Source organism: Camelus bactrianus, chromosome 34 (genome assembly GCF_048773025.1).
Source record: "Camelus bactrianus isolate YW-2024 breed Bactrian camel chromosome 34, ASM4877302v1, whole genome shotgun sequence".
NCBI lineage: Eukaryota > Metazoa > Chordata > Mammalia > Artiodactyla > Camelidae > Camelus > Camelus bactrianus.
In genome coordinates, this window is record NC_133572.1 from 12214442 (window position 1) to 12232498 (window position 18057).

At 40.7% G+C, this 18057-nt stretch overlaps 1 protein-coding gene across 2 annotated transcripts in view; it reads left to right on the forward strand.

Annotated features, from left to right (window-relative positions):
* Positions 1-7037: 7037 nt before the first annotated feature.
* The window catches only part of AEBP2 (AE binding protein 2), a 51805-nt gene continuing 40785 nt past the window's right edge, over positions 7038-18057 (forward strand). Inside the window, exon 1 of one of the 2 annotated variants that reach the window (XM_074357774.1) lies at positions 7038-7925. In XM_074357774.1, coding sequence (XP_074213875.1) covers positions 7252-7925 — 674 coding nt within the window. In that variant the 5' untranslated portion in view covers positions 7038-7251. The remainder of the gene's footprint in view (positions 7926-18057) is intronic. The other variant, XM_074357773.1, reaches the window with a different exon arrangement.

An 18057-nucleotide genomic window follows, 5' to 3' on the forward strand; every position in this document is an offset into this window, starting at 1 on the left:
CAGGAAATTGACAGATTTTCCTTTCCAGGGCCTCAGATTTCTGGGAAATAGGAAGCCATCTTTGTCTGTTTATTTTACCTTCATTAATTAAAATATTGATTTGGTCAGTTTAGAAGAGACAAACTAGATACAAGATTTCTTTCTCATTTACAGGAAGTCTGAGCTGTTAGTCCACAGGGGTGAGTGGCATTGCAACGTGAGGTCATCTGGAGATCAGAGCTCCTCTCTTGTGGCTCTGTCGTCCTAGGGTGTGGTCCTGGCATGCATGGTTGAGGCTGGCTCACCCCATCATCACTTCTGCATTCCAGCCCGAGGACAGGGCACAAGAGGAGTGAGAGAAGGGAGGGCCAGCAGCTTCCTTTCTGCTCACAGCTCATTGGTCAGAACTTAGTCACATCCCCAAACTGAGCTGTTGTGATGCTGGGAGGTCATGTGCCCAGCAGACCCACGTGGAGGGAGTGTGTTGGGGGAGGATTAGTAGGTTCTGCAAAAACAAAACCCAACAAAACTCACTTTAAGAAATAATTTGAGGTAATTTATCGAGATACATAAAGAATTACAAAGTAGATAAAAGCAAGCAGTGAAATAAGGGAAAAAGGGAAGAGGAGGGAAAAAAAGGGAAAGAGTAAGGTTAGGGTCAAAACAGTACTTCAACAAAGTAAAGGGGTAAGTTACTTTTTTGTTGTTTCTGTTTTGTTTTGATTTTGGCTTCAAGACAAGGCATGTTATCCAAACTGCTGATACACTCTTATTTTAGTATATCACTAATTACATGTTATGTTTATTAGTTTTTTAAAAAAATTGGTTTATTTTAAAAAATTAGCTTTATTTATTTATTTAATGGAGGTACTGGGGACTGAACCCACAACATCATGCATGCTAGGCATGCACCCTACCACTGAGTTATAGCCCCCCTCCTAAATATTATGTTTAGATTCTTCTCTGCCTTCTTAGAGGTTTGATGGATAAAGTACTAATTGGGATTGTAACTACATGTTACAATAACTAATCCTTTCTGTGTCCCCCATTTCTTGTTTGTAAGAAATAGGTTCCGTTCAGCCTTCTTGACCTTCCCTGAGTTCCAAAGGGCAGATTCAAATAGTTGCTAATCAGGAAAGGGAGGGAAATGCAGAAACAAGGGAGGAACAGTCAAGAAACAACAGCACAGCTGGTTCCTTCTCAAGGGATGTACATAACAATACCTGAGTTCCTCTGCAGGAACTAAGGCCCCCACCCAGGGGGGAGGATTATAACTTCAGGCTGAGCAGGAGATTCCTGGAGCACCGCCTTGTTACCACACCACCAACCAATCAGAAGAAAGTCACACAGCAGCCCTCATCCCAAATTTTGCCTATAAAAGCTTTTCCCTGAAGTCCATCGAGGAGTTGGGGGGCGGGGAGAGGTTGAGCCTGAGCCACACACTCTCCTTGCTTGGCCTTTCAGTAAACGTTTCTCTGCCCAAACTCCGAGGTTTCAGTTTGTCTGGCCTCAACTGTGCCCGAACTTCGGTTCAGTAACATTTGGACATTGAAAAAGTTATTTGGTTAGCAGTTCAGATCTAAATTACATGAAAAGTTAAAAAAAAAAAAAAGTGGTGTTTATGTTATTCGCTATTCACATTTTGTCTACCCTTTCATCGCTAGTTTATAGGAAAAGCATTTTACTAAATTCAAAATTAGAAGCTATTCAAAATACCAGGCAGGCACATGATCTACTTTTGGTGGAGAGTTACCAGCCAATGTAGTCACGTCTTCAAAAGGTCACACTGATAGAAACTTTAACTCAGAAACTATGATCCTGGAGAAGATGATGACAGTGATAGTAACTAACAGGTATACCAGCACTCCTGTGAGCCCTTCACAGAGACTCAGCCTTTGATCTTCACACAAACCCTGAGGGTGATTCTCTAATCTACCTCCTTTTAGAGATCAGAAAACAGGAGTCAGTTACCCAAGGTCACAAGTAGTAAAGGAAAGAAGTAGGACTTGAATTGGAGGCACTCTGGCCCCACAGCTCAAGCTTTTAATATCACACTACACCGCCTCTCCAGTTTGATGAGATGATGGATACTTCAATATTTTATAAAATAAATTGCTATCAAGGGCTAAAAAATGGATACTTCTATTTAAAAAAACCCTATAATCATTATGTTGGATGATCATCTCCAGATTGGAGAAGCTTTCACCCGATTTCTAGTTCTTTCCAGCTTTAAGATTGTATCATTCCATCTTTCAGTAAGATGTTCTCTCCTCTCATGCATACTTAATTTAAAAAATTTTTATGCATACTTTTTTATTGTAGAATAGTCAGTTTACAATGCTGTGTCAATTTCTGGTGCACAGCATAATGTCTCAGTCATACATATACATACATATATTCATTTTCATACTTTTTCATTATAGGTTATTACAAGGTAGTGAACATGGTTCCGCGTGCTACACAGAAGAAACTTGTTTATCTATTTTATATATAGTAGTTAGTACCTGCAGATCTCAAACTCCCAATTTATCCCTTCCCACCCCCTCTCCCCCCTGGCAACCATACATACTTTCTTTAGACTTCAAGTCAATCAGAGAATGAGGTCATTACCCTGCTATTGATTTTGCTCACCATGGCAGCATTAACTCGTAGAATGAGGAACCTAACATAAAGGTGCAAAACCTGCTATGGCTGCTTACTTCAGAGAATTTTTCGGAAGTATCTTGCTTGTGGTGTAGCAGGAATTTCAGCCTGAATCTAAGCTGGGTCTGTTGCTGGGGTTCAAGCCTGTCTGGGCATGTCTGGCAAACTGGTGAGGCAGGGTTCAAAGAAACCTGTTGACACGGGGGCTGAGACTGCTTCCTAGAGCAAGACTCATTTTCGTGGAAGAGAGAATTAGACAGAGAAGCCCTATAAGAAAGACTTAGTCATTGGATGGGGAGTTATAAATACAGCTTGGGGTAGCTGTTACTCAAATCTGTCGCCAATCCTAGGCCCAGGAGAGCATATCTAGGTCCCTAAGAGAGACAGAGCTGAGTAAAAAACATAAAGAGCTGTTTCACTGAAAACGATATATGATGTTGGGCCCAAGCTGTCTGCTTTGGGGTTCCCCTAAAAGAGGTCAACACAATGATCTCCATTCCTTCAGGCTACAACCTGTTTTGTCTGTATCACAGATCCTGGTAGGAGCCTGGAAGTGCAGAGCAGGGGAGTGGGGCACTGGGCAAGCTGTGTATGAGCAGAGGAGAGATCCCCCTACTTCATGGGGCTCCCAGAAAACTAGAGGGGACCTGACTGTTAGTAGGCTTGGTAGGTAGAAGTGCCAGTGACATTCAAGTTATTCTTGCTAATTTGACCCCATTAGTACCGTGCTTGATGAGTTTGAATACTATTCCTCATCAAATAGCTCTTATGCCATGGTGTGTTACTGGGTAACTAATAATCATGCATAGAATCACACACTCTTCCAAGCAAGAAGGTGGAAAATATAGAACAGTGATTCTCAATCTTCGAAGGACCAGTTTTTACTTTCCAGTGGACTAATACTTTTGAAAAACACAATAAAAGTGAATTACCAGAATAATAAGATAAAAAATTGATGACATAAAAAAAAAACCCCATTTAAAAGAAATTATTTTATTTTATTATTTATTTTGGGGGGTAATTAGGTTTACTTATTTATTTTTTAGAGGAGGTACTTCGGACAGAACCCAGGACCTCATGCATGCTAAGCATGTACTCCACCATTTAAGCTATACCCTCAAACCCCATAAACCCTCATTTTTAATGATTAGATTTGGCAGATAGAAAATCACTCTGCCAAGTTGTTGTAGAAGTTTCCTGAAGCTAATTTCAGTGCTCACTTAGCTGCAAACTGGTAATGATCAGTTGGTGGATGGGCACTGGTCTGCAGACCACGTTGCTCACACTTTCATCCAAACTCTCACCTGATGCCACCTGGAACAATTCTATCACCTGGAGTTCCCGCCTCTAGTGAGACACTGTGACACTGTGTTTATGCACAAGAGTGGCCTTGTTCTAAGGAGATGCATGCAGACTAATGATGTCTGCCGCTAAACCAAGAGGGAAAGAGAGAAAGGGAGAGAAGGAATAGGTAGGGGAGAGGGACAGGAAGGGGACAGAATGAAACAGAGACACCGTGACACAGACTACATCAGTGGGGGCAAAATATTAGTAACTGATCTATCTAGGCAGGTGTCCAGTTGTTTATTATTCAATTCTTGCAAATTTTCTGAAAATTTGCAGTTGAAAAAAAAAAAAAAAAACTCTCCAGTAATGGGAAATACACTTTTTCCCAAAAAGCCGGTTCTGAGATAACTCATTTTCATGTTCAAATATAAATACTGCAGCTGCAGCATTCATTCATCACTTCCCTTTCCACATGTCTAATCTCCACCTTTCACTCCTTTCACACTTTTCTCCCTATCGCCTATACCTTAGATACCCTTATGACATAACTGTAATCATATCACACCTTTAAAAATATTTTTCTAAATATATATTCTGTGTATATATATATATACATATATATATGTATATATATATATGTCATCTTTCCAAGTCAACCTTTTAATTCAAGATTTCCTGTAATCTAATCTTTTTCAGCGTTTCAGCTTTGCTTTCTCATGGTTAGTTAACACTGTCCCAAATAAATTATTCTGCTTTTCCATGGTATTGCTTTTCAGTTCTAGAATTCCCCCTCACACAGAATTCTTTTCTATTCACTCTTCAAGATCCAGCCCAAATGACTTAAACTGAAATGTAGTTATCTATCTTACTTACACATCTGTTCAAATCCTACATGCTTCACGAAGTTTTCCTTGATTAACTCAGCCAAACTCAGCCAAAATCTCCATGGCTTAGTACAGTGCTTGTCAACTACACTTAAAATACACTTTTCAGTTAGACTCTCTGACAGTGCTTAATTGACAATACAGAAGGATGCTAATACAGTCCTTGCCTACCTCAAAGGGTGGCTTTGAGTTTAAAATGTTTGTGGTCAGCATTTCATATATATATATATTATTATTGAAGTATAGCCAGTTTACAATGCTGTGTCAATTTCTAGTGTACAGCACAATGCTTCAGTCATACATGAACAAACATGTATTCGTTTTCATACTCTTTTTCACCATAAGTTACTACAAGATATTGAATATAGCTCCCTGTGCTATACAGTATGAACTTGTTTATTCTATATATAGTAGTATCTGTAAATCTTGAACTCCTAGTGCAGTCAGCATTTTGCATCGTGTGTGTGTGTGTGTGTGTGTGTGTGTGTGTGAGAGAGAGAGAGAGAGAGAGAGAGAGAGAGAGAGAGAGAGAGAGAAGGTATCTGTAAACCATAATGTCCCATACTGTTATTTATTATTTTTATTTTTGCTTTCCCTTGAGGGAAACGTGTGGAACATATAACAGCCGTACAGAGGCCTAAGGCAGTAGACATAATAATACTGGGTACTCATGGTATACGGAAACTTTCCAAGATGTGTAGGAGTGTGGAGTCCCTGTTTTCAAGCAATCAGTTCTCTGATTCTCACTTCCCTTATACCCAAAACTAATCTGCCTGAAAATGTGCCCTGGGGTCAGAGTGTAATGTGGGCTCCTTTCCAAGCTTCCTTTATCACAAATGCCCCTCCCCTACTTTACAAAAGAAAGGCATAATTCTTCCCCACCCCACATCTTACTAAGGTGCTGTACCCCTGGGATGCAGAAACCTCTAGGACCCAAAAAAGGAACAATTGACTGGTGAATGAGAATGAGTAACACATCCTTTTACAAGTCAGGTGGTTTTCAGTTACTTGCTTTCAACAAAGTTGAAAGAAGACCTAGTCAGAGTTGTCAGCTGTTAGATCATTAAAAGTATTTTTTCTTTGTTAGAACTTTATGTGATTTTTTTGGCATATAATTTGGAAAGAGTTCAAAGAATTGAGTTGCACTGCTATAACAAAACTCTATTCATTCTCATGTACTTATTCATGTGAACAAGTTTTCTCAGTGCTTACATCCATGGAATTGAAAGCTTGGAACGGAATTGAAGCAACTCGTTCTCACTCTAGTAATACTCAGCTGCTGATAAATAATCTAGTTAAAAAGAAGTACTCAATTGCATCTCTTAAGATGCATTGCCAACAAAATTTTAATTTTGCGTTTAATATTTATTTTTAAGTATTTGAAATACGTTTTGATCAGTTAGAATAGTAAGGCTTAGAGTGTTAGGATCACAGGAAATTTGCTAAACGACCCTTAAATTTCTATTTCTACACACATTTTTATTACAAGAAAATATAAGACGACCAACAAAACAGTTCAAATATAAAATATATTGTTAGGATAAAATTCTGGAGGGGACGTGGAATGCAAACATGAGTTCCAGAAGATAAAGGATGGAAACTGCCCTAGTAGAAAAAGATTGTATTTTAAAAAGTGGATATTGGTGGGTATTAAATTCCTATGGTGTTTAGGGTTCATAGGCTACTTGTGACAGTTGTAAAACCTAAGAAGATAGGGGGAAAATGTGGATGTTACTTTAAACCATATAAGGATGTGCAAATTGTTTTAGAGGGCTCAGGAGCTAAAAAGTTTGATATCTTTAACATACGAGATGTCTGCTCCGAGACGGTGGTTTAATCGTTCCTCGGGATATTCAAACGCAGGTTAGATGAAAACCTGTCGCGCGTGTGGCTTTAGTACCTCGCATATGTACCGTCTATTTCGCCTCTCCTCGTAGACTGTAAGCGCTCAGAAGACCAGGGACTTGTTCGATTCTCGGCTCAGCGCCTGTACCCCGGGCACACTTCCCCGAACACCCCCGGAATGAATGACTTTATAGTGAGACCTGGGAGGGCCGTTAGCATGTCGTTCCGAGCGCCCGGCCCGCCGCGAGGCCGCGGAAGGCGTGGGAAGGCTCCGCGGAAACTCTGAGCCCCCGGCGCTCCGGGCGGGGTCCGGGCGGGGTCCGGGCGGGGACCCGGCGGGGGCGCGCGGGCGCGGAACCCGCGGCCGGGGGAGGTGCCACCGCGTGCCGCCGCGCAGGCGCGCAGCCGCCTCCGCGTGAGTGCGCGCAGTCGCGCGCCTGTCCCCGCGCGGGCTCCGTAGCGCGTGTGCAGACTGACGCAGCTCGCGGGCCCTCCTCCTGCTCTGCAGCGGCGTTGCCGGAGTTTTGGGCGTTTGGGAGGGGGCCAGGGAGCGAGAGTCGAGAGAGGGAGGCGGCGGCGGCGGCGGGGAGGAGGAGGAGGAGCAGGCGCCGCCATGGCCGCCGCTATCACCGACATGGCCGACCTGGAGGAGCTCTCCCGCCTGAGCCCTCTGCCCCCCGGCAGCCCCGGGCCGGCGGCGCGGGGCCGGGCTGAGCCCCCCGAGGAGGAGGAGGAGGAAGAGGAGGAGGAGGAGGAGGCGGAGGCCGAGGCGGTGGCGGCGCTGCTGCTGAACGGCGGCGGCGGCGGCGGCGGTGGGGGCGGCGGAGGCGGCGGCGGAGTGGGGGGCGGTGAGGCGGAGACGATGTCGGAGCCGAGCCCCGAGAGCGCCAGCCAGGCCGGGGAGGACGAGGACGAGGAGGAGGACGAAGAGGAGGAGGACGAGAGCAGCAGCAGCGGCGGGGGCGAGGAGGAGAGTAGCGCCGAGAGCTTGGTGGGCAGCAGCGGCGGGAGCAGCAGCGACGAGACGCGCTCGCTGAGCCCCGGAGCCGCCAGCAGCAGCAGCGGGGATGGGGACGGCAAGGAGGGCCTGGAGGAGCCCAAGGGACCGCGGGGCAGCCAGGGCGGCGGCGGGGGCGGCAGCAGCAGCAGCAGCGTCGTCTCCAGCGGCGGCGACGAGGGCTACGGGACCGGGGGTGGCGGAAGCAGCGCGACCTCCGGGGGCCGGCGAGGCAGCTTGGAGATGTCGTCGGATGGGGAACCCCTGAGCCGCATGGACTCGGAGGACAGGTCAGTGCACTGAAGCGTCCCCCCTTCCCTTCCTCCTCTTGCGCTCCTGGGCCCCTTCAAGGGGGCCGGGGGGGGACTTTTTGCTGAGATCCCCCAGCTCCCCGAGTCCTCGGCCCCTCCCCCCGGCTCTCAACTCGGAAATCTCTCCCGGCCGCCGCGCCCCTCTCGCTGCGGATAGCGGCTTCCAAGTCTCAAACCCTTTCCCCCCCAACTCTCCTTTCCCCGCCCTCTTTCCCCTCGGCTCTGCACTCCGTACGGACCGAAGGACGGCTCTCACTCGGAAACAATCCCCACAGTAGGCCCGGATCCTCCGGCGGAGCCGAAGAGGGCCTTGATGTATACACATCTCGGTACACAAGGTTAGCTTCATCCAGCCGTGTTCGCGAATACTTGTCAGAACTATAATTGACAAGTGTTTTCCAACATGGCTGGTCTCGCCTGGATTTAACAGAACTTCCTTGTTCAGGGAGGAGACCCCAACCATCACTTTTCTCTACTTAAAAAAAGAGAAGGCTATTCTTTTATATTTAATCAGCGCTTCCAGGATGCCTCTTGTGTGGTCATTAACATGGTCTCCAAAGTGATTTTGGTAACTTCTCCTATTTGGTTGGTGATCAAATTGGGGGGTTTAAAAAACGTATTAATCGTCGTATAAAAGAATAATGAATTGATGTCCTTTAGAATAACTTTGCGGAATCAGAGAGTTGGAGTTCGTAGCAAAATTCAATCTTAGGGTGCAACATGTTGGTATACGTTTTAAAGTCTTTTTGTAGTAATACTTCAACGTGAGTCATGATTTTAGATGATAATATTTAAAGTCACGTATTGGCGAGATCTCTGAAGGGATTAGTATTTTTCTAAAGCTTCTTAGAAGTAACGTGGAGACTGACAAAAATGCGATTTACTTTTTTGGGACGTTAAAAAAATTATTGCTATAGTTTGTTTCAGTTTTTATTATCTTTACTTTTGATCTTTGGAAAAACTTCATGTTTTAACTAATTGGTTTTTAATGTACTTTTTTAAAAGGAGAGGACCATGTCATGCGTATTATACGGCATCAAAAGTATATTAGCGGTTATTTTGACCATCTGCTAATGTTTTGATGAGCAGTAGAATTTTTAACAATCGATGTTGACTTGGATTTAAAAGTTCAAGTATTCTAAAGTTGTAGAAATTCCGATTGCTAACTGATAGAATTTGATGCTTTATTTTCAAAATATTTGAGGCTTTGTATTCCTTATAACTTTTATAAGCCGATATGTTCATTTTTATCAGTTAATAAATGACATTCTACCTTACTGTCTAGTTAAGGAAATATCTTGGATGTGGTAAAATAGACTGTGCAAACCTTGGAAAAATTGTACTGGACTATGTACGCATGGCAGGAAGGAGAATGTCTTCAAGAAGATGAAAAATTGGTGTGAACTACACAATGAGGCATGTGTTATTTATCATTTTACTGTGTATTTCTCCATTGGTACCAGTGGATCAGTATATATTGTACCTTTGAAAAGCTGACGTTAGTTTATGCAGTCAGCATCTGCCCCAGTTGCGCCATTTACCTAGGGTACACACACACCCACCCACCCACCTGGCACTGCACGATTTAAATGTCTCTATCATTTCATATTCACAACTCTGGTGCCAGATAGGTATTATTTTGACCTACATTTAACAGATGAAGAAGCAAGTTGAGTGTCTCACTCAAAACAGTAAGTATGGGATGAAAGTGGTGGAGCTGGACCTGAACAAAGGTCCTCCAGTCCCCTGCTGTTTCCACTTCTCAAGAGCCAGAAGAACTCACTTTAGAGAACAGGCTACAAGCTTTATGTGTTAGGTTTTTCGGTTTTTGGTTTTTTTTTTTTTTTTTTTTTTTGGAGTTGATAACCTGTCTACTACATCCTTTTAGGAGAAAGTGAATTATTGGTCAAGTAATATTTCAGGAAGTGGAGTTTTGGCTTCATTTCATTTTTATTAGATGTTCACTTGAATATGTAATTTTTATGTATTTCAGAGTAAAGAGTAAGATGTTGGTGCTGCAGGTTCAAATAAGGTTAAAACTTGATAACTAAACATACTTGATTTTCTTGATGCTTAAACATTAGAGACTGCAAAATACTGTAATCATTTTATCATTTTACTATTATGGAGTAATGGATTTATCACGGGTATTAAAAACTAGTGAAACTGGTTGTGGTCTTGATAATCTTAATTTTGAAATGCCTCCTTTCTGCCTTTGAGGGTTTTTTTTTTAGTTTAAGTTTGTAAAGGATTCATAGTTCTTATAAACTGTCCTGCAGATTACACCAACCTGTGAATTTTTTAGATTGATTTTAGAACAATTTAGGTAGGGAATCTTTATTTTTGTAACTAATGGAAGGGTATCGTGGTTTTAAAGTGCTTTTTAAAAAACATGAGGCAAGGATTGACTCCTTATTGCAAGGATTTTATTATCAGAATTTACACTGTTCCTATTAGAATGCCCATTCAGGTTTTCTTTCACTTTGAAATTAGATTGTACTTTTGAATTTAACATACTTAAGACCTTGTTGAAATATCTTAAATATTTTTAACTGTAAGTACTTCTTTTTAAGAATTAACTGTAAAGACTTGGATAGTAAAGCTTGTGATCCACGGCGTCAGTTTACAACATGTATTTGAAGTGTTGTGAAACTGATCAGTTCATAAAATGATTAAATCACACTTGATACCAAAAACACTGATAATTTTTTTCCAGGAGAAAGTTACTCAAAACCAGCATAAATGTATTGGTGTGTTTATTTTGGAAAAGTTAGAAACCTTTAAAGTTGATAGGAATTTACTTTTACTTTGGTTATGAAGGTAATGGAATTTTCTTTGCGGGGAAATATATTTAGCTGTGTGAGGCCACTGAAAACTAGCTTTTGTTTTGCTTTGAACCTAAGCTTAAAGTACTTTTTTAAAAAGTTACCAACTTTTAAGTTAATTTCAGAGGCTAAATTCTAAGTAGAATTTTAGAATTTAAAATCTCTCTGAAATATTAGTGTAAAAATTAGTTCTAGCTGTTGAATCAGATTATACATGAAAATACTCTTAGCTGCTTATCTGTATAAGTGAACTGATAGTAACAGCCTCTGTTTTGTGATTATTTGTCTCCTTTTTATATTATGGTTTTTTTCCTCTCACCCAGAATGTGATAAGCCTTGACTTATTTTTGAAAAAAGCCACTTTCATCAGCCTTTCTGGGTAAATCGAGGTGTCAAGTGAAGAGTGCGTGTGTTAGAATAGGTAATAGGGAAGGGCATTTGGTATGAAACTTAATGATCAGCAGAGGCCACAGGTCCTTACTGTTTTGTGGATTAAAATTTGGATTCCCAGCCTTATGGGTTGCAGAGTTTGACACTGGGAAGACAGGGTTATATGCCCACTTTCCCGGGAGTGTGATCAGGAAGATCTGTTTTCTAGTGTAGAGGCTAAACTTTTTAATCAGGCTAATACTAGAAGGCCGCATGTTAAGGTTATCAAGATCCCTCCAGGCTGTGTATGATTGAGGTACTGTTCTGCTCATATGTCATGATGGAACTGCTTTTCACTGTCTCTTTCATCTCTGAAGCAGCTGTTCATAGTCTCTTCAGACTCCCTCTTTTGGCTACCTTTAAAAAAATTTTTTTTTTGGTGGGAGAAGAGGGTAAGTACGTTTATTTATTTACTTATTTTTTCATGGAGGTACTGGGAATTGAACCCAGGACCTGGTGTGTGCTAAGCATGCACTCTACCACTGGGCTATACCCTCCCCACGCTGGCTACCTTTTAATTTTAACTAAATTTAGGGAAGAGCCTCTCACAGGTCTGTTTTCATTGATTAGATATTGTAACCTTCAGTTAAGGAAGGTATGGCTCTGTGCTAAAAACTAAACAAACAACAGTGAAACTACAGCTTTCCAGATTGAACTGGAGAGATTCTACATGGTCTTTTAAGAAACATTGAGACCACTTCATTGCATGAGTTAGGAAGTCTTGTGTGTAAGCTAGTTTGTTACCAAGCACAGGTATTTGCTATGTGCGGGAAGAACTCTTTACTGGATATTGTGGGAGATAGGAAGACAGAATGCTTCCTGCTTCACCCGTCTTGCATATTGCTTTGAAATTTTAACTCCATGGTGTAGTTTTGCCATAACACCTAGCACAAAACTTCATTGACTCTAAACTAAGGTGGAGATTTCACACCTTGCCTATGGTATTATCTTTTACTGCTGTCTAACAAATTTCCCCCAATTTTAGCAACCTAAAAGAACAAGCACGTGGTTTCTGAAAGTCAGGAATAGAGGGACTTAGCTGGATGGTTCTGGTTCAGTCTCACATTGCAGTGAAAGTGCTGGCTGGCACCGCAGTCATCTGAAGGCTTGACTGGGGCTGGAAATCCATTTCCAAGGTGGCTCACTTAATGTGACTTTTGGCAGGAGGCCTTGGTTACTCACCAAGTCAGTATCTCCAGAAGGCTGTTTTTTGTGTTGTTAGGACACAGCAGCTAGTTTCCCCCAGAGCAAGTCATCAGAGAGAAAGAGAGCCAAGGATTTATGACCTAAAGATACCTGCTCACATTTTCTCCATACATCTTCATTTAGCAGGTGGGGTTTTCCTGTTTTTCTTTTCATTCATACTATGACATACAACAGTTGCTTCAGATTTTTGTTGCCTGAGATGACATTTCAAAACCCATCAAAATGCCATGTTAAATTCTTTCCTGGTCGTTTAAAACTTGGCTTTAATTTCTTTTTCCTTTTAATTCCCGTATTTGTATTTCATCTTTATTTTTTCTTCCCATTTCTGTTTCTGTTCTGTGGGTGGAGAGATGTAGAATATTGCAGTCTGAAGAGCCTGTAATAAAGAGTCAAAAGACACAATTCCATTCTTAACGCCACCTGTATCATGATTTAAGTAGTATCTTTGACCTTTAGTTCCTCAGCTGCTAAACAGGATTAGGTTTTACCATGAAGGTGTTCTAAGGGCCACATGAATTTCTGTTAAGGAGCCCTGTGAGCTGTGTTCTGAAGAATCCATGTTATTTGAGTGCTTCATCCTTTTTGTTGTAGAACGGTATTTTTGAGAGGACAGACAGTTTAGCTCATTTTTGTAGCATCTAACATAGTACCTTGGTTATGGTGAGTACTCAATTAATTATTAGAATTAAATGATATACAAACAATACAGTTTATATAAATAAAGGTGCCTATATAAAGTGAGGACCTGGAATTTGGTGCCTCTGGTTGGATCACTGTATTCGGTACAGTGAGTTTAAGGCTAGCTTTTCTCTGGGGGTGTGCTCCAGAAGGGCCTGTAGGACCGCAGGCAGAATTCCACGTGGGCATTTCTCTGAGAAGGTGTCAGCAACTTTGTCTTCAGAGCCTCAAAAGGGTTTGTCTAAGTTAAGAGCTACAAATTTAGAGGAGATCCAGAGGTGCATGATAAATGCTTTTTAAATGATTGAACAACTCTGACATTGTAAATTTCTGTAAAAAGCATATTTTAAAAGTGAACATCAGTATGGAAAATCTGAAATGGATAGACATCAGAGGCTTTTTTTAAAAAAACAAACAGTGTTTAGAAGTATTTACTGTAGGAAAATGCCTAACATTTTATCAAAGGTGAATGGAAAATTTGACATTAAGGAGAGAAAGTGTAGGGAGAGAAGTGGTTAAGAGTACAGTGCAGTATAAGTCAGAATGTTTGGATTTGAATTCTGGCTGTCACTTAAGCTGGGTGACCATGGGCCAGTTACAAAGGCTGTTTCACTTCTTACTGCTGCTTCAGGTTTCTCATCTGCAAGAGGGGGACAGTGATAGTTCCTATCCTGTAAGATAGTTACTGGGATTACATGTACAGAATTTGGCGCACAATGTACCTGGCATTTATTATGTGATAGATATCTGTTCCACAGTTGTGCACAGGACCCCCGTTATGTGCCAAGTACTATTCTAGGTGCTGGTTACACAACAGTGACTGAAAAATAAAGCCCCCGACCTCATGGATGGGGAGAGACAGGCTGCGCACAGGATCTGGTAATAGCTAAGCTAGTCATGATCTACTGTTGAAGCACTTTAAGATCTGAAATGCCAAAAAGTACTGTACCAGCTGTTGAGTGTGTGGCAAATATCTGTAAATGAGTGCTGCAGAAATTTGCACAAGGATATGCTGTACTAGACTATTTCATTACAAAATCTACATTTTAATCATTTTCTGTAACATATATGGTTGACCTAAAAGGCCTCATCATATCTTTTATTTTTAACAGTTTTTAATATGTAAGTAATGCTACTGACAGAAGGTTTTGGAGTATGTTTTCTAGTAATGCTAATGGATTTGCAGTTACGTAACCACATGTTGAGTTCATTTTTATGACCAATAGTTTGCATTTGTAAAAATAATACTTGTATTGACCTTGGAACTAAATAGACAATTTTGGGCATGGATTTGAGAGCAGGTGGATGTTTGGATGTTTAAAAAATCATTTTTTGATCACTTACTGATGGTTAGTATTGTACCCTGTTTAGTGATAAGAAAGAAATGTGATGGTGTCTCCCCAGATATTTAATTTTTAAAGAAACGACTAAAAAGATTATTCCATTATTTTCTAGTTTTCTGTAAATTGTTTGTGACACAGTACTTTAAAGTTATAACTATAGAGTGTTGTAGTCGATGACTGAAGTTTTGATGGGAGAGGGGGACTGGATTTTAGGGTTCGTTGAGTGATGAAGAGTAATTTCTAGAAAGCCTAAATGAAACAAGAAGGAAAGAGCCTAACATATTTGGGAAAGTTCCTGCCTAGATTTGAGGAACCACACTGGAACTGGGAAATAAAAATGAATGTGATGGCTCAAGTGTGATCTTTCACGCCCACACAGATGTGCCCATCTTTCTGTAGATTTGTGAATCACATTCTTTGCCTCTCCCTAACTTCTGTCTTTATCCTGTTCGGGTCTTTCCTTGGACTTTTCCTCTAGACTGTCCCTAATTCTTTGTTAGACACATTGCTAGCACTTGGGTTCTCCATTGCCCTTAGCACAATCTGAGTGATATGTACTGTTCACCTCTTTCCCTAGGATGTGCGCTCCCTGCAGATAGGAACCACATCTGTCTTGATCGTTGCTCTCTGCAGCACCTGGCACAGTGCTCGACACTTATTTTAGGTATTTTTGAATATACTTTGAATGATGAAACTGTGTTACAGGAAAATTAATCACATGTGACAAAGGTAGAGAAGGAAAGCTGGGAGCTGGGAGACCAGTTAGGAGCTAGTAGGAAGAGTACAGGTGTGAAGTGAGGAGACTTGAGCTAGTGCAGAAGTTGGGGGAGAGTCATGCTTGGGAACCCGAATCAAAGGAAAGAAGAGCTAATTTCCTGGGTGATCTGTAAGAAAAATATTGTTACTATTTCTGAGTGAAAAGTTTTTTTTCTTAAGGATTTAATTGGAACAATAGCTTACCATATTTTTTCGAGACACATCTATCACTAAAATAACTAAAAGAACATTGGGTAGTGAAAGCATGAACGTTTAAGTCAGAAAGACATGGTGTTATAATTTAACTTCTCGGAAGTTGTCTCCTTACCTTTAAAATAGGAGAAATATCTTAGTGTTATGATTAAGTGGGGTGGAATATGTAAAGGGCCTGGGGCTGTAACTAATTCATAATGTCATTTATCCTCCCATTTCTCATGTGTAGAAGTGTAGAAAGGTTACTCTGGTGAGACTGAGTAATCAGTATTGTAGTACTGGCTTTACTAGAGACTGCCTGCAGGAAATTTGGCAAATCATTTCATTTCTCTGAACTTCAGATTGATTCTTTTTCTTTAAAGTGAGGGCTTTGGACCAAACAATATAAAGTAATTTGAAGCTCAAATGTGATAATTCTGCTGTGGGTTTGGCAAGTACTCTACTCTAAATGCGAGTCAGGACACAGACACACACGCGCGCTCGCGCGCGCGCGCACACACACACACACACACACACAAGATTATAAATCACATTCTTCTGCCTCTCCCCAACTTCTGTCTTTATGACGCCTGGTCACGTTCAGGTCTTACCTTGAACATTTTCTCAGGCAGACTGTCTCTGATTCTTGGTTAGACACTAGCTAGCACTTAGGTTCTTCATTGCCCTTACCACAGTCACAGTGATTATTTACTGTTCATCTCTTGCTAGAATGTGCGCTCCCTGCGAATAAGAACTTACTCTCTGTATGTTCTGTACATGTATAGAATATATATGTTCTGTCCTTTAGACAAAGCCAGGATGTTGCAGGTGTGGCTTTGCTATATCCAAGATCTCAAAGATACTTTAGATAGATTCTTCTGGGTTCAGAAATCACCATATTTCTAATTCATATGCTGTTATATTGAAATACCCATTTGTGTTTGTATTCTCTAGGCTGTAACATTTTTAAGATTAAAATCAGGTCCTATTTCTATACTTTTCAGCAGTTACCTATCCTGCACTTGCTTGTTACGCTCGCTGTATTGAGTAACTTGGTAACTGGTTGAATTTAACCAAATGTGGATGCCCCTGGTCGTAGTCCTTTCTCACTGTCACTAGAGTGACCGCATGAAACTCAGAGGAGAGCCGTTCTATGCTTTGTACCTTCTCCCCCGTTCTTTTTGGCTGCGTATGTGGAAACAGTATTTGAAGAAAATTGACTATTTGAATAATTTAAAAAAGCAGAATCCCCCCAACTTATGTTTCCCAAGAAAAAAATAAATTTATGTCCTATTTTAGAAGACAAGCACTATTGTCTAGTTTGCTTAAGAATCTGAAACTCTTGAACTTACTAAAAGGATTTTATGAAGTTCATTGCATCCTCATAACCAAGGAGGAAGCACACAGATTATATCTTGCCCAAAGCCACAAGGCTCCTTGAGAATGCAGGCAGTCCTGGCTCGAGCTGACAGTTGTAACAACTTCGACTAGGGAAGTTTAATTAAGATAGTATAAGTTGGTGGCCCTTTTAATTTTCTTCCTGTCTCTTTTGTGAAGAGTAACATGTGCTTGAGTTCATTTACATTTCTGGGCCTTATTCTCATTTGTAATTATATATAGTTAGACTTTGTAACCTAAAGTCCTCTTAAGACTAGGACCAGTCTTTCTGACATTTTATTTCTTTAAATTTAACACTTTTCAAAGTCCTTGACTTGCTTTCTGGTTTTCATTTATATTTTGAGTTTCTATGAAGACGAAGTGTTGTTGATTAGAGAAAACAGGTTTTAGAAGGGTATTAGTATTTCCTAGTAAATGCGCTTAATAATTCATTCCTAAATTATGAAATTTTTGTCATTACTTTTTATAAATCCTTGTTAAAATGCCAAGGGTGGATGAATCAGCTGTGGACTTTTTAGTGGTTTAATTCCTGTTGACGGGCACCTGCATGTGTCTTCCGAGGTGTCGCACGCTATTGGAGTCATTCTTGTCAGATATGTGTATGCTTGTCATCTGGTAGAATCATTTTTATGATTTAACACTAACTTTAAAAAAAAGGCAAATAAATATGTGATTGCTTCTGTATAGAATGGGTATTGTTTTTCATAGCAGGTTTTTTTGCATACCATCTTTGCGTATAGACATTTTTCTGAAATCTTTTTGAGACAGTAAAAGATAATTCCTTACAGTGTAATTTTCCTGAAGTAGGATGTTTCTAGTATTACAGTCTTTTTGAAGATAATTGCTGATCTCTTAAGCTGGATAAAAAATGTGGGTGGAGTAATCTTAAAGGGCAATAGACTAGAGATGAGAAACAACTTTAAAATAATGTGCATAGTGGTGGTAGAAGAAGGTAACCTTGTTTTCTGTAGACTATTTCATCAGTGTTGCATAAAGTCCCTTTTGGCCAATTTAGTGAATACTGCTGGGTCTTGGGGTAAAATCTTTTGTCTTTATTCAGAGAAATAATTGTGGGAATAGAGAGTAGTCTTTTTCTTGATTAGAAAAATCCATTTTAGCTTTTTAAATTACAGTGATAATAGCTTGTAATTACAGTAATAATAGTAATAATATCTTGGTTTTGGCTAATGATTTTTAGTGTGCCTCCAGTTAATTTTTATGATTATCTCAGGGTGACATAGCTATATATTTTATTTGCCTTAAGAACCCTACTTAAATTTGTCA